Source organism: Cyrtonyx montezumae, unplaced genomic scaffold, assembly GCF_038088225.1.
Source record: "Cyrtonyx montezumae isolate F1298 unplaced genomic scaffold, pur_monq_1.0 scaffold_25, whole genome shotgun sequence".
In the NCBI taxonomy this organism is placed as follows: Eukaryota; Metazoa; Chordata; class Aves; order Galliformes; family Odontophoridae; genus Cyrtonyx; species Cyrtonyx montezumae.
Window position 1 is genome coordinate 13,716,010 of NW_027071992.1, and position 16,114 is coordinate 13,732,123.

The 16,114-nt window shown below is 38.6% G+C and overlaps 2 protein-coding genes across 2 annotated transcripts in view; both read left to right on the forward strand.

Annotated features, from left to right (window-relative positions):
- ADAMTS12 (ADAM metallopeptidase with thrombospondin type 1 motif 12) overlaps positions 1-14,374 on the forward strand; it is a 166,011-nt gene extending 151,637 nt beyond the window's left edge. The window contains exons 20-23 of the mRNA XM_065740124.1: positions 3,360-3,512; positions 5,497-5,670; positions 10,531-10,684; positions 12,731-14,374. Of these exons, the coding sequence (XP_065596196.1) occupies positions 3,360-3,512; positions 5,497-5,670; positions 10,531-10,684; positions 12,731-12,966 (717 nt within the window). The 3' untranslated portion in view covers positions 12,967-14,374. The remainder of the gene's footprint in view (positions 1-3,359; positions 3,513-5,496; positions 5,671-10,530; positions 10,685-12,730) is intronic.
- The window catches only part of NPR3 (natriuretic peptide receptor 3), a 466,739-nt gene that overhangs the window by 361,529 nt on the left and 89,096 nt on the right, over positions 1-16,114 (forward strand). The gene's annotated exons all lie outside the window — the stretch shown is intronic.

Consider the following 16,114-nt stretch of genomic DNA (forward strand, 5'->3'; position numbering starts at 1 on the left):
TGACCTTCCCAGAACAGACATGAAACAGACTGACCTGTCATTTTCCAGGTCTTCCTTTTACCATTTTTAAAAATGAGTGTTATGCTTCCCCTTTTCCAGTCAGTGCAATATCACTCAACTATGATGGATAGTGACTTGGTAACTTAATATGCGAATTCCCTCATGATTCCAAGATGCATCTCATCAGGATTTTCCTTGGACTTAAGTGCATTTGGGTTCTTAATGGGTTCTTTTTTCTTGCTGTGTCATGTTGAGTGAAGAGGGATATAAAATATACAGTACAGTTAATGTATATAAATAACATCTTTCGAAAAAAAAGAGAAGGTAACAAAAACATAAAACTAGTGGATCGTACATGTATGCCTTAGAAGATCTCACTGTTCATCCTCTTTTACAGTGGGCTGTTCTTCATTTTCCCAGTCCCTGCCTCTGGATTCTGTGACTTGGGCAGTATGGCTAGAGGACTTGCTGGTAAAGACTGAGGCAAAATAAAAGTTGTGTGACTGACTTTTCCTGTGATCTGCCACTGTGTCTCACTGATAATGGAGAAGGCTATTAAAAACTATGTTTGCTCTCTGGCCCACATGGAATTCTGCATATTCATGATAGTGTAGAAATTTATGCCTAAAAAGATTAGCATGAGATGAGTTAGTGTGTCCCTTAGCAGTGGAGTAAGAGCACAGGAGTGGAGTAATAGAACAGGAAGATCCTGTTGATGAATCCTATGAGTCAGTCTTCTCCTCTGTCATGTTGATGATTCACAGAATTTCAGACTCTTGGAGGTTGGAAGGGACCTCTTGAGATCATCTTTACACTTTACTTAAATTTTCTCTACTGAAAATGAAGATTTTTTTAATATGCAGTGGCTATCAGAGGTCACTGCCTTTTTAACAACGGTTTGGAGGTCTGTTTTCTAAACAAATCAATTCTGTTCTTTTCATACTTTGCTTATATTTTCTAAGCATGTGGTGATTTTGTTTTGATGTTCTCTCAACTTGCTTCAGTTTCACCATATATTTCTTCAACAGTGGTGTTCATTATGGCCCCAGCTGACACCTGGCAAATAAAATCAAATAATTATTATAGTGTTATATATGACGCTCTCCGTGAGTGTTGGGATTAAATTTACCTTTTTCTGTAACCATCTCACTTCAATTCATTTGATTGGTTGTCCATTGCAAACCTAGGATTCCTCGATACGCCTGTTTTTCAGCAGATGTTGTGTTTTGTTTAATGTGTGAATTTATGCCCTAACAACTTTTGAATTTCAGTTTACTCACTCCTTACAATTTTTCAGCTCAACACAATGTTTTTGAACTCAAATTGGATCTTCCTATGTTCCTGACAATTCTCCCAACTAAGTGTCATCTGCAGTTTTTATAAGTGCATGCTATCATTAATCATTCAGTTAGTTAATGAAAATACTGAAAAGATTTGGGCATTGGACAGAGCCTTTCAAGGCCATATTTGAAATGTCTTTCCTTTTTGCCTTAAAATTATTGTTGAGGACCACTTTATCAGAGTTTTTCAGTTAGCTGTGCACCAATCTTGTAATAATGTCTCTTAAATGATATATCCAACATTGGCTAAAAAACAATCATATCAAAAACCTGTTATGTTGACTGGCTCTTTTACCTTTAAACCAGATTCCCCAATTGTTCTTGATAGCTCCATGTTCACTGCATTATTGCTTTATCATCTTCATCACTGTATGCCATTTTGGTCTTGATTGGTTAATACTTTTCTTTTGTATCTTGTGAAAAGAAGTTAGGCTGTGTGTTCTTCAGTCCACAGATCTGTCTTTTTGTTTTCTCAAAAATAATTTGAAAAATGTTCTTCTATAATACTCTGGAGCCCTCCCAGTCCTTCACAATTTTTAAAAAATAATTCTCAACAGTTCAGAGAATATTTGCGAATATTTGAATGAATATTGAGGTGAGAAGGTCAATGCATTCAATTTTGTGGAGCAGATGAAATTAAAATGAGGTACTCAGCACATCTCAGTTTACTATTTTTCAGTGTTTTAGAAAGCTTCTGCTGTTCTGATGCAGATGATGTCTTCTAGTTAAAATTACCTTTGCATGGAGCCATATGCATTTAACTTTTTCCATCTTGCTATGGACCTGGGCAATAAGCTTTATGTGGTCCTGATTGAGTGGGTGGCTTGATTAAGAGCACCTCCAGAGATCTCTTTCAATGCTGTGAATGTCAGCTATTACACTTCACATGGGATAAAGGGCTTGTATTTTCCCCATACAACTTGATGGAAACTTTTCTTATTGTTCCTTATTTTCATTTCATTTTCAGTTCAATATTCTGACTTCTTGTGTATTCCTGTTCTGTTTACTTGTCCTTAGTAGAACTTTGTGCCCGTTTTTTGATGCCTTCTCTTTAAGGCCTTGATATTTCAGTGTTACCATACCTTCATGTATTGCTCATTTGCTGTGCTCTCTTTCTACTGCTACTGCAGTGTAGATGACAATTCTCATAGTAATTACCAGTTTTCTGGTGCTTGTTTGCTCCTTGGATATGTTCATACCAGTAAATTTACTGTAAAACACACAGTAGAAGTCGTTCTCATTGTTATTTTTCTGTCTCAGTCCAAGATCAGTGGTGCTTCTTATGCCAACTATAGACTGACTGGCATCCGTTGAATTTGACTCTGCATATGGTTCACTATCTCTCACATTTTAAGGGAGAAGAAGGTGAAAGAGGATTCCCAGTTACTTTTTACCTTTTCCTGCTTCAGGACACAGTGGCTTTTTGGTGAAGAGTATGCAATCTTGGGAGCCTGGCTGGCACGATCAATGTTTCCATACCTCGAGTACTGAAACCCTCACAGATTTTTGGAAGCATGTAGCCACTTTGAATTATTAAAAATAATTTTCCTGTGCAGTTTTCCCAAGAATCTAATGCAATTTATTTCAAATTTTCAGCATAATGTACTCAATTTACTGAATATCTCATTTGCATAGGATTAGAGAAATAGAAGGGATGGAGATTTGATGCAATGATAATTTGTCTTAGATCCCCAAAGATCAGAAAAGGAAACAATGGAACAGCTGCTACAGATTTATGAAGTCTTAGAAAGCAGAAGTTTGCCAGAGAAAAGCAGTGAGTGGTATAAATCAGAATTTGTATTTTCCTAATATAAAAATTGCAAAGTATTTTTAACTAAGAATTAGGTAAATTTTAAGTCTAAGGTAAATGTTAAGTCTTCTTTTGAGCACCTGTACAAACATCTCAAATTAGGTCAGCTAAAATTGCTCTAGATTTGTTTGTTTAGGCACACAAATTGTTTCCAGAATGATTTACTGACCTTGAGTTTGCCCCTTTGTCTTTCCTCTCACTTTGGCCAGTGCTCCACCACCTGTGGAATGGGGGCTTTCTGGAGACACGTGGAGTGCAGCAGCAAGAATGTATCTCACTGTCAGCGCACAAAAAAGCCTGATCATGCCAGAAAATGTTATCTCCGCCCATGTGCTAGCTGGAAAACAGGAAATTGGAGCAAGGTAACTTCATTCAGAGAGCTGCGTGTGAACAGTAAGCTTGTTAACTTCAAAGACTAGAGATTTCTAAATACTTCATTTTTAAAGTAAGTATTTATTCAGTGAATGCATACATAATTCCCAGTTGACCATTCAGTGCTAATTTCCTAACTAAGTTATTTGTGGAAACACAACCGCTGCAAATTTTGTTCTTCCTGTTCTAGGGTCATGCTCATTAAATCTTGCACCTAAATCTAAAGCAGGACTCAGTATCCATGTTATGTGGATTGACATGGGCAAAACTGTACATATTTTCAAGTACTTTTTTGGCCTCTGTCCCCAGTGTTATATTCTAGTTTTACTAAGAAGATGAGAATTCAGGAGAGGGAGTTCTCACACTTCTACTCACCTTAGCTGGTATGTATTCCTCTCTCATATGACACAGTCTATTCCCCATTCATTTAACTTATAATTTCTACGTTACAAGAACAAGAGAAAAATATACCGAGGAGAGTGCCTGTTAGGGCTAGAGTCTTATGTAGTCAAAGTTACATACACAGCCCTGGTCAATAGTCAAAGACATGTCCAAGGTGATAAGTAGAACCCAAATAATTGTGCACATTTTAAGATGTGTGATGGAAGGACTTCTAGAAGTTTATGTTTTGCCTTCACACTGTTTAAGACTGGAGCATCAAACAGTAGGTTATTTTTCAAGACTTGGGAGAGGGAAAATAAATTACAAAATTTTGTTGAAATAATGCTGGTTTCATGTAGGAAAATATGAGATATGTCTCTCAAGCTTTTTTAGTCTCTTATTGTATTTGCAGACAGCACTGGTGCCATTGGACTAGAAGGCAGATTTGTACAGAGAAGGGTCTGCAGAAAAGATTACAAAACCTGTGTTACGTTATTGATTTTGTTGACATAAAAGTGATTTGTACATGAAATATGTGTCTATGTATAAAACCCAGGCAAGGGCTTACATGACCACACTTAAATCTTCAAAATTGATTTTAAGTGGTGCATGGACATAATGTGGTCCTACTTCAAGCAAGGTGTATTTCACCTTCACTTTTTCTTCATAAATGTTGTTGTTCTTGCAACAAGTAGATGACAGTTTTGTCTCAGAAAATAGCATTAAATCAGATTTAATGACAGAATGTGGGAAACAAATGTTTTAGAGCGCAAATATAGAGGAAAGTTTGAGATAAATGACCTTTCTTAGTAGATTTCTGTTGAAACAGCATCCTTATTTTTCAGCAGTTGAGCTATACAGACATAACCACAATTTGACATATTAAATTGATTTTTTTGTTGTTGTTGTTATTTGCTTTTGCAAGTGAAAATTGTTTTTCTCATTTCTTGTTCGAAATATTTTAAGGCAGCTTATCCAAGCAAGATGGCTGCAATCCACTGCTGGTGTTGTAAATCTATGTTCCATCTCTCACATCTAACTCTTCCCTGCCCCTGAAGGAAAAATGCTTCTGACTAGAACTTACAGTCCGTGTTTAATACCAATTGCAATTTGCACATGTTCTGGGGCTGTGTACTCAGTTTCTTGCATAGTGACTTCTGTCCATTGTTTCTATGCAGAGGACCAGAACCTTCTGTGAACAAGAACGTGAATTTCTCTTCCACCCACCCTTCAGCTCCCAGGGGAAGTAGTGTATTCAGTTTCCTTGTTTGACTCAGAAATAATTACTTATGTAAAAGAGAATGGCATTATTTGTTATAATGCAACATGGTCATAAAGATCAAAGCTGATCTGAGGTTATCCAGTGACATAGGCAGAATTGGCTTTAATTCTAGATGAAGACAGAATAATTAAATGTGTATTTGTTCTTATCCTTGGAGTAGCAGATTTATTTCTTCCTCAGCAACAGAAGAGGCTTTGCATGGGGTCAGAAGCTGATGCTGCTGCATGAGGCCTGGGAGCAGTCACTGGAGAGACTGCAAGGGCTCATGTGTTGGCATCTTTTGAAATGTCCCTTTCTGCTTTTGTTTACAGTGCTCTGCCTACTGTAATGGAGGTTTCAAGACCCGAGATATTCAATGCATCGATGTTCGTGAGAAGCAACTTCTCAGGCCTTTTCATTGCAAATTACTTGGATATAAACCACAACTCACTGCTAGTTGTAATACGGAGCCTTGCTTGCAGTGGCGAATGGAACCTTGGAATGAGGTATCAGTCTTCAAATTAAACTTTGGTAGTGAGCAATTAGCTGCCATCTTGCAGTGCTAAGTAAACTTCTGCACAAAGAGCAACACAGCTTTTACTACTTAGAGGTTCTGCTGTGTTTTTGTGTACTTAGAGCAAAAATTACCACAGACATTATTAAGATTTCTCAGAATCATTCCTAGGATTGCGTGTGATACACAGCTAGAGCTGTAAATTACTGTACCCTGAAACAGAAGCAGATGGCCTGGAAAATTAAGTGGATTTGTTTTAGCTGTCCTGCTGGATCAGTAAATGGGATTCATTGAAACATTTCCCTTTTGCTGCTATTTTAACATTACAATCATTGTGGAGTTTGCCTTTACACTTTTTGGGACTGGAATTTTGTAGAAACCAAGGCTGAGGTCAAACATGAGTAAAATCTGATTTTGATGTCATTTTTTTAATATAAATCTGTACCAACAAATTTTAACAGGCAGCCAGGCACATATTTGTATCAGTTTAAGCATGTAGTCTCATTACATTTGAATGTCTGCTCCTACTAAAAGCAGCTCTGAAGAAAGCTCCACATGTCGTATTTGTGTGGTATGGACTTGATGCTTTCAAAGTTTGCTTCCTTCCAAACCCACTTGCATTGAGTGGGAGACTTCATCCTGTGTCTTGTCAGAGCAGTTAGCAAGGACTTAATAATAATAGCAGCCAAATGATTGCTCCCAACTGGTATTTTGCTACTTAAAATATCTTATAAAAACATTGTTCAACTCCAGCAGTTGTCTTTATGTTGAAGATACTGAGTAGAATTGGATGGAAAAAGTTTATTGGATGTCAGCTTTAATCCTCTGTCCATAGTGATGCAGATCCTTGTAGGAGAGTAGCAGTACACTATTGAAAGTATACCTGTCACTTTATTTCACATCAGGCTATAAATCTGAGTATTTCAAGAAGGCTCTGTTGCAGATTTAAAGAACAGAGTAAAAATCAGTTGATAAGTAATAACAGGAATTGACACGAGAATGCTTAAAAAACTGTCTTTGCATGACACTTTTTATATCCATTCTGTACCTAATATATTGTTTGCACTGAGTGAATTTTAATGTCCCTAACTGCCTCATAAAAAAGAGATGTTGCTTCTCATGAACATGTACTTTCTTCTATAAATATTGCAGTTTAATCTTACAGGCACATGACTCAGTCTCATTTTTGTTGGAGAAATTACTCTTGCTGGTGGTGTTGCATGAGCAAATCTGTATTGCTTCTGTCCTATATGAATTCCATTAATACATGTCAGGAACAGTTTTCTCCCAGGTGTTTTGGACCAGTCCTGACTCTTTCCCTGTCTATTTCCAAACATACATGAAATAAATTTCTCAGTGCAGAGCTCCTCTTCACAACTGGACTGTAGGATGTGTCATGCAAGCTAGCCTCTGCACCTTTCCAAATCACGTGGGTCAGTTACTTGCTTCTTGTTACTGGTGGATCCACATTTCTAACCAAAGAACACTGCAGTCTTCATGGCCTTTTTCTTGGTTCTCATTCATTCCTATCTCTCTCCACATGGGTTTGTGCACCTCTTTTGCTAGTATTCAAGGACATATGGTGATAGCCAGCAAAAACAACACATCTACTGCCCAAAAGGAGGCAATTGTGACTGGACAAAAAGAAGCCATTACATCATATAACAGGTGATGTTGTACTCAGTGGATTAACCAGATATGGGGTTTGGTAGGATTCAGTTTCTTTGTTGTATTTATGTCCATGGCTTGGCCAAATCAAAGGGCAAAGAGCACGAACTGGAACACAGGGAGTCCCGTACAAACATGAAGAAGAACCTCTTGACAGTGCACTGAGAAGGCTGCACATGGAGGTTCCTTCTCAGGATCTCCTTCTCGGAGATATTCAATCCAGACCTGCCTGGATGCCTTCCTGTATGGAACCTACTTTATCAGAGGGTGGACTAGATGATATCCAGAGGTCCTTTTCAACCTTTCTGATTCTGTAATTCCGTGAAATTTAGTCATATTCAAACTGATTATATTATTTAAAGATTAGACAGCAGTTAAGGTGAAAAAGAGGAGACGGATCAGACAAAAAATTTATTACCTACTTGTGTTTGTGTGTCAGTGCCATTAGAAAGAATAAATTCTCATAAAATCATAGAATCCTTAGAGTCTGAAGGGTCCTCTGTAGGCCATCTAGTCCAGCCCCCCTGCAATGAACTGGGACACCACAACTAGATCAAGACACCCACATCTTTATCCAGACTCATCTTGAAAGTCTCCAGGGACAATCATGTCACTAGGCAACCTGTTACAGTGTCTCACTGCCCTCACTGTTAAAATATTTTTTCCTTATATCTAGCCTAAATCTACCCTCTTTAAGACTGAAACCACTTCCCCTTGTTCTGTTACCACGGACCGTGCTAAAGAGTCTGTCAGTTTCTCTTATGTAGCTCCCCTTCAGATACTGGCCAGCTTCTCTTCTCCAAGCTGAGCAGCCTCAGATCTTTCAGCCTGTCCTCATAGGAGAGCTGTTCCATTCCATGGATCATTTCTGTGGCCCCGCAACTGGACATCTGGGTTTACGGTGGAAGATCTCTTGAAAACAGAACCAGACGTTTCAGAACCAGCCTACCTCAGTTCCTTCAAGTGACTGGTGTTTGGGGGTTGGCTGTTCTTAGTTTTCTCATGAAGAATGAATTATGGTTAATATTCTTCCCTTGCTCATTTGATATGTCCACTGAGAGAGACTGATTAACAAAACATGGCTGTGTTTAATAAAGAGGTAAAATTTCAAGAGGATGACAAGAAAGGTGTCAAGAGATTAGGCATTTCTTTATTCACAATAACTACCTTGATTTAGGCAAATCAAATGCATGCTCTTGGAATTCACGTTCTACATTTAAGCAGTTAACACATATATTTGCAGTACATTTCCTGGATACAGCATGGGTATTAATAATTTTGTAAGAACTCATTAATATATGCTAATGTCCCTTCAGGCATGTGTAATGTGGCTGTACGACCGCCTACTTCATCCCCTTCATTTCATCTTTGACTTTTTCACAGTGACCTTTGGCTGACTTTCAGTAGTTTCTCCTCAATTTGGCAACTTTCCATTGCTTGTTACGGAATAACTAGCAAGCTTTTATCTTGATACGCTGCAATTCCAAGCAATTCATATGAAACCAAAGAAGTCCTTTCACCTGGTGGATACAAAGACACTCTCAGTACATACTGTGTAGATAAAAAGTGGTCTGCTAGGGCTTCAGAGTTGCAGTGAAACAGGGATCATGCAAAACAAGACTGTTCACATACCAAGCAAAGCTAAACTGGAAAATTTTAAAACCAGTACACATGAATTCCTTTTGCTAAAATAATACACTGACCCTTAAACTAATACGTATTGATTTCTATTGCTAAACTACCCTGTAGCACTTGCTGGAGGCTCTCTTTCTAGAGGAAAGGAAAACCTGAGTTGCTAATAACAGTCCCTGATACAAGACTAGTTGAATCCTTCCGGCAAGTACAGCTAGGATGTTTGATCTGTCTGTGCTTTCGGAGCCTTTTCAGTCACTTTAATGTTCCTGTGTTTGAAAACTGGGAGCAAAGGTGAGCTGGGAATGATATCCTGACAGCAACTTTATGGCATATTGGAATTGTCCACACAAACAGAGGTTTTTAATTTTGACAAATTGCCCCCTACTTTTGATTCTGGAAATCTAATTGATGAATATGTTGTACATTACAGGTATTCCTCACAGCAGAATTGAACAGTGAAAGAACACCAAAAGCCATAGCCACAAATAAGTAAATACTGGAGAGTCATTTAACACAGAAAATTTAATGAGGGTTATTTCTGACAGAAAGCCTTCAGATAATAGTGTGATGTAATGGCTTCAACTCTGATGAACAGGAAAGTGAAAAAGTTGGGAAATGCATTAAAAAAGTAGCTGAATAACAAAATTTTACAGATTTATTAATGCTATGTATTATAATTTACTTTAAAAAAAGCTGTTTTTAATGTGAATCTAAATTTGCTGCATGAGTAACCAAGATCTTTTTCTGTGTTTCACACAAGTCTTCTACACAGAGGTTTATGTTGCAAATAGGGTGATTGGCAGCAAAATTCAAGAGCCTATCTTCACCTCTTGCACTTCATTAGCTGGCACTACCTGTATCTGTTGAACTGTTTATCTTGCTGGGCACTGTTTATATGAAGAGAATGTGAATTCAAAATTCATTGGAATTGGCATAAGCTGTGGGGTATATAAGGAATTAAGTAAATTTTCAGAGTAGCAGAGGAACGTGTTCTCAGAATGTTCTATTATGGTCATCAGTGTGTCTCCAGAACAAGCAGTTGGTAGTTGTTTTACTGTTATAAAGAAAGGGTAACCACAATGTAAACATCACCAAAGAAAAAGTTCCTCATTGAGCTTTTCTGAAATCTTAAGCTCAGTCATTCCTAGACCTAGCATTATAATTGATGGGGATTATTCATGTTTAAAACAGCTCATTAAAAATACACAGGAAACAAAATTTGTCAGTTTGCAATACTAATTTGGATTACTACCCTCTTTGTAGCATTTCCATTTCAGGTCATCTTCCTATGTAGAAAATACTCCTCTCACCCTGGTTGTACATTCCAAGACGCTGAATTTGTTCTGTTTCTCTCTCCATTGTATCCTGACAAATGTGGCCATACAGAGAAGTGTCTAGGTGGAGAATACAGTACATGAAGAATGTATTGTCCTTAGTTCTGGATCATATGGTTGTTTTAGCTTTCTGTCTCATTACAGCTCAAATACTGGTATGTTACACAGCTCCCTCTTAGAAATATTTTATATGTGTTAAAATGACTTTTTTTCAGTGCACTGTTTCCTGTGGAGGAGGCATTCAGCAAAGAACCGTGAAGTGCAGGAATATAGAAACTAATGAAACAGAAGATGACATTATGTGTGTGGATAAGCCCAAGCCAACAGAGCATCAACGATGCAATCAGCAAGAGTGCAGAAAAAGTACAGGTATGACGATGTACCAGCAGCAGGCAGCTTCCACATTGTTCTGTCTTTGTGCTGAGGTCTTGCAAAAACTGGGAGCTGTTCCCATCTGTGAGCTTGTTGTGAATGCTCAGTAATTGTAGGTTAGTTTCTACTCAGCTATGCTGTCGCCAGAATCATACTGTATTCTCCTGTCCTTCTACCCTTATGTTGCTGTGATGGGGCTGTCTGAGCATGCATCCATTATTTACGATGCCACAAATGAATGAATGCCTTTATTGACCAGTCTTAAGTAACTCACAGACTGCTTTTAAGGCCTGAAGAAGGGGTGTCATGAGTCCAAAAGATGGCATTTCTTAAGAGACAACCTTATACACTCTGCGAATTCTAAACAGGGAGTACAAGCAAGTGAAGTGAGAAGGATACTGTAAAAAAAATCTGACTGGTAGTGAACGCAGAATCTTTGCACTTTGAATTCAGTGTCCCAGAGAGTGGGGAATATCTCTTCATGTCTTCGGAATGAAGAGGTGGAGAGAATAAAATTCCCCCAGGTAATAATAATTCAGAAAAAAAAAAAATAGGGGATGGAGAGAGAGTGGAAGGGGAAAGTTTACAAACAAGAATCTTTATGTTTTTGACACATAGAAAGTGGAGAAAAACCTGGAGCTCTGTAGCTTGTGTACTGCAGTATCCAACAGGTACCCTAAGGGTAAGCACAGCAGCAGCCCAGATCTTACTGGAATAGCCTTCACAGATGTTTTGGAGGAAAATTCTTCCCTCTTAGAAAGTCACTAGCAAGGGTGCAATCTGAGAAAGAGACAAGAGATTGGCTCCCAAGGGCAATGCAGATGTGGCACGCATTTGAGGGTGATGGATCATTCCTCCTGCTGTTCAAAGATCTTGGGCACATGTTTTGCTCTAGGGTTGAATTAGTCTGCTTATCTCTTATCCGTCTCATATTTGCAAAGACAGACTCAGATAAATAGTACCCATGCAGATTAGTTAATAGTTATTTCTGTAAACAGGCCAGTGAAGCATAGGAAATATCCTAGTGGGCAGTCCAGTGGTGCATGCCGCCCCATATTTTGTCTCCAGGAATGACATTAGGAGGTTCCACTTAGGGAAACTACAATAGCTTAGTACTTCTCTGTGGCTTATTTCCTGGGTTTTCCTCCACCATTTGCAACTGACATAGGAGGACAAGTAAAAGCACCCTATCCTGATTCTTTTAGTTTAAATTTATGTAACTTCTTATGTAAATGTATTGCATCCTTTTTTGAACCCTGGTACTGTCTGCTTCTACCACCAGTTCTTGCAGCAGGTTCCAGAATTTTGCAGCTTGCTGTGAATAGAAGTCCTCCTGTGTGTTGTAAACCACCTTCTACTAGTTTCATGATGTTTCCCTACTTCTGGTGCTGAGGAGTTCGCTGAAAAAATCCTGCATTCAGCTAATCCACTGCCTTTCTGCTTTTGCAAACCTTTACCTTTACTGTTGCTTTTCACATTTTCTGATTCCTAATCAAATCTGACATGCCTCAGTTTATTAAGGCTACCACAGGACTACCAGCACCATGTAACAGATGTCCTTGGCTAATTTTGGTGCTTCTGTAGGGTCAAGCTGAACTTGTAGTTGCATGTGCCTTGTTATTCTCTTTCTGCTTGCCATGAATGGCTCTCTAGCATACTGCAGCTCTTTGGACTTGAATTAAATACACTACTACAAAACTGAGGAGGAACAGAATGAGTACCAGGCACAGGAATAATTGTTACTGAATCTCTCCAGCAGTTCTAAAAGCAGAAATGATAAAGTGAAAAACATAAACCAGTTCTGTCTGCTGCAAAAGTAAACCCTCACTAGCCAATAATTAAAAAGTGCTTTATTTTCTGAGGCAGAAGGCCATGTGAAGTTTGTTAGGACCGTTTCCTTTGGAAGTTCTAAGCTTTCAGGAGGCTTGAGCTAACAAATACTATGAAGGAAGAGAAAGTCGTCATAAAGCAGTTAAAAATTTTTGAAATGCAGATGATTTCTCAGCAAAATACAGATTTTTCTTCTCATTTTCTCTACTGTAGGCCTTCCCTGCAGCAAAGACCAGCTGTCAGTTCACTTCTGCCAGAGGCTGAGAGGCATTGGCAAGTGCTTAGTGCCATCAATACAGTCTCAGTGCTGCTTCACCTGTAGCCATCCTCGAATTCGTAACAAAGCAAGATATTGGGATCAGCGAGGCCTCAAACAACAATATTATACTAAATCTAGAAGAAAGTCACCTCAGAACAAAGAAAACAACAGCGAGGCTGCTCAGCACTAGCTGCTTTTTAGCTAGTTAATTTCAGTAGGCCTTCTGTTTACAAGTTTTACGTTTCTTCATGCATGTTTTTCTGAACTATCCAACATAAATGAAAATCTGTGATCTCAACTGGGAAAACACATTCCTTAGGGCTATCAGTCCTAATTTACTGCTCCAATTTTTTTATCTTTAGAAGTCCGAAATCTGTAACATAATTTGCCATGTGCCATCAGTTAGTACTTAAATGTGCATAGAGGCTATAGACAAGCTTGGAATAATTCTTTTTGTAATTAATGTTTTACTTGCTCTTTCTTTCATTTTTTTTCCAAAACCAGCTTGAAACAGCAGCACCACTTAACTTGAGTGCTCAGTGAAGGCCAGTGATGGGGCAGCCAACACAGACCTGCGCTGTGGGCCAGATTCCCCTGTGCTCACTCACTTTTCTGTTCTTCTTTTTATTATTATTATTTTAAAGAACTAAGGTGAAGTGACAGTGTTTCTCTAAATTGTTTGTGCATTTCAGTTCTTAAAAAATTAAAAGCAGAGTTTTGTTACTGATGATGTGTGGGCCATACAGAAAAAATATTTTTGAAAGAAAAATTATTCACTTAGTACTTGACAGAACATCTAAAAGATACCTCAGAAACAGCCTGTCCTGGATAGTTTTCTCCTGCTGCAAATGTCTTGCTCTAACCCAGAACAACCCACCAAATTTGGAATTTTAAGTTCTTAAATGTGTTTTAAGCAACATTTCTTTCTACTATGAAAGCATGTACCATGTGAACAGATTGAGTATCAGTGTGAATTATTCATCATTTAACCCAGTATCTCCTTGAAGGGCATAAAATCACATCCACATTATTGTTACTGCTCACTCACAGCAAATTCTTCCCCCCAGTTCAAATCAGTGATCATAGCGAAAGGTAACACGTGGGACTAGGAATCTGAGACCCAGAGTATCTGCATTCTGGACCTCAGGCATTAAGAGAGAAGTAGCCGAATAGTTCTTTGCTATTGAACAAAATGGCAGAACAACCTCTAGGGGGGGCAGACTGGACTCTTTGAAGTGTGTCTGGGCATTTTCCAAAGAGGTGGGCAGAACCTAACATTTAGATTCCTTTGAAATTCAGTAGAAGTTGGACTCCTTCAGTCTTCATGCACTTTTGAAAATCTCAGATTTACTCCCCACCTTTGGCAATTTGAGATTGTAGAATAGGGAAATGTCACTTTTTATGCAATGTAGAGTGAGATACATAGCCATGAATTGAAGTATCACTGAGGTTACAGAGCTATGACTAGCAAATAGTCCTATTTCTAGACAGATCTTTATGAAAATTAATCAGAATATTTGGGCCTGGCTTTTTTGTATTAAGCTAATAAAGACCATGAGTCTAATCGCCCCTTTTTGTGGGTTTTGTGGCCTTTGGGTAAGGGCTCACTTCTTCACTTGAAGCTTCTGGGAGTAGAGGATACACAGCTTGGTAAGGTTAGATTTATTAATCTCTGTGATGGCAACATAACCCCAGTTATAGGTGCTGATAAAAGTTAAAATCATGGTGCTAGTATACATAGATGTGGGGGATGACTTACAGTGGTGCATGTGCGTGCATAGCCTACAGGCACGTACTCTTAAATAATACATATCTGTGGTGCTGCTGGCCAATGCCAGACATATTGCTTTTCCAGTATCAAAGTGTGCTTATGTCCTTCTGAGGTCCTGAACTGGCCCATTGAACAATAGAAACCAGGCTGGTTCTTATTCCACAGGACACAGAAATACTGAGTTATGTGAAGAAGTGGAAGTGTTCTGTCTGTGACTCAGGAAGTATTTGAACAGGCTTTGACCTCAGGCTGCACTGTATAGAGCAGAGCCTGCAGAGTGAAATCTGAGGCAGTTGTCTGATCGACAAACAAAATGACCAGTCATGGGAGCTAATGAGAAGGGAGCTAGCTGAGTGAAGATAGTGCAGGTGGGAGGAAGGATGCCTTGGGTTTGGGTTGGGCTTTCCAGTGCTCCTTATAGTTGATGTGGACTAAAACCTTATCTGTCTTCATTGTTTTATTCAGGGAGTTGGTATTTCATTTGAAATGGATAGAAGTAAGTAATATCATGAACATTAATGGAAATAATCATTCTACCTAGGATAGCACAGTCATCACTGTTGTTCAGCTTAAAACTTCAGGGAAAAGACTGTGACAACAACACAAACTGAGCAGCACCCACTGCTATATTTTACATTTGCACTCATCAGCCTAATATCTCTTTTATGCTAACAGTATTTAATCATCTCTCTCATTCATTTAGGAAAATTAGTTTCTTACAACATATCTCTTTTTAAGTAAAGGTGAATTTGTGATCCTAACTGAAATGGTTGCTATTCTCAAAACTGAATCGAGTATCACGAGCTGAGGCATACTGTCATTATATTATCATATTAGCCTGAGACACTTCAGCTTCAGCAGGTTGCTCAGGTAAAGTCTGTATTTGGCACATTCACTGCTTGCTCTAACATTACAAGGTGTAAAAAGCAATGACTTATTTGTTTCAAGCTTCAATAAATGGCATTACTTACATCTATTGTCTCTGGTATTTCATTTCCAGTGCCTGAGGTTGTTTTTTTTTTGTCTAATTATTCCAGATGTATCTTCATCATTCATGTATTTTGATATTTGATATTCTAACATGAAAAAGATAGTTAAAATAAAGAGGGAAAATGTAACAGAATCACAGTGCTAAGATATTTTCTATGAGAGAGATGGCTTCTCATATGCCTGAGGCCAAGCAGATGCACGTTAGCTCTTTGGTAGCAGATGGATGTAGGCATGCCTGCATGTTGTGGGAAGTATTTGTTTTGATGAGCAATTGTTTACAGTGTGTTCATTCCACTCCCACCAGTTCTTTCAGTACTCAAGATTTGCAAACACAGCTGATTTGTGCAGCCCAGAAATGTTCAATTCTGTGACCTGCAGCCCAGGAGTACAAGGATCTCTGTTAGGCATTTCAGGTTGTGTAGAGAGCGCTGTGAGTTTTTGCCTTGTTGCCCAGCTCCACCCATACATCCATAGGTTCAGCCTCACAACATCTTGTGGATATTGCAGGAAGTTACTGCTTCATGCTTCACAAAGGAAGCATGAATCTCAAGCCCAAGGGGCAGCATCCTACATACGT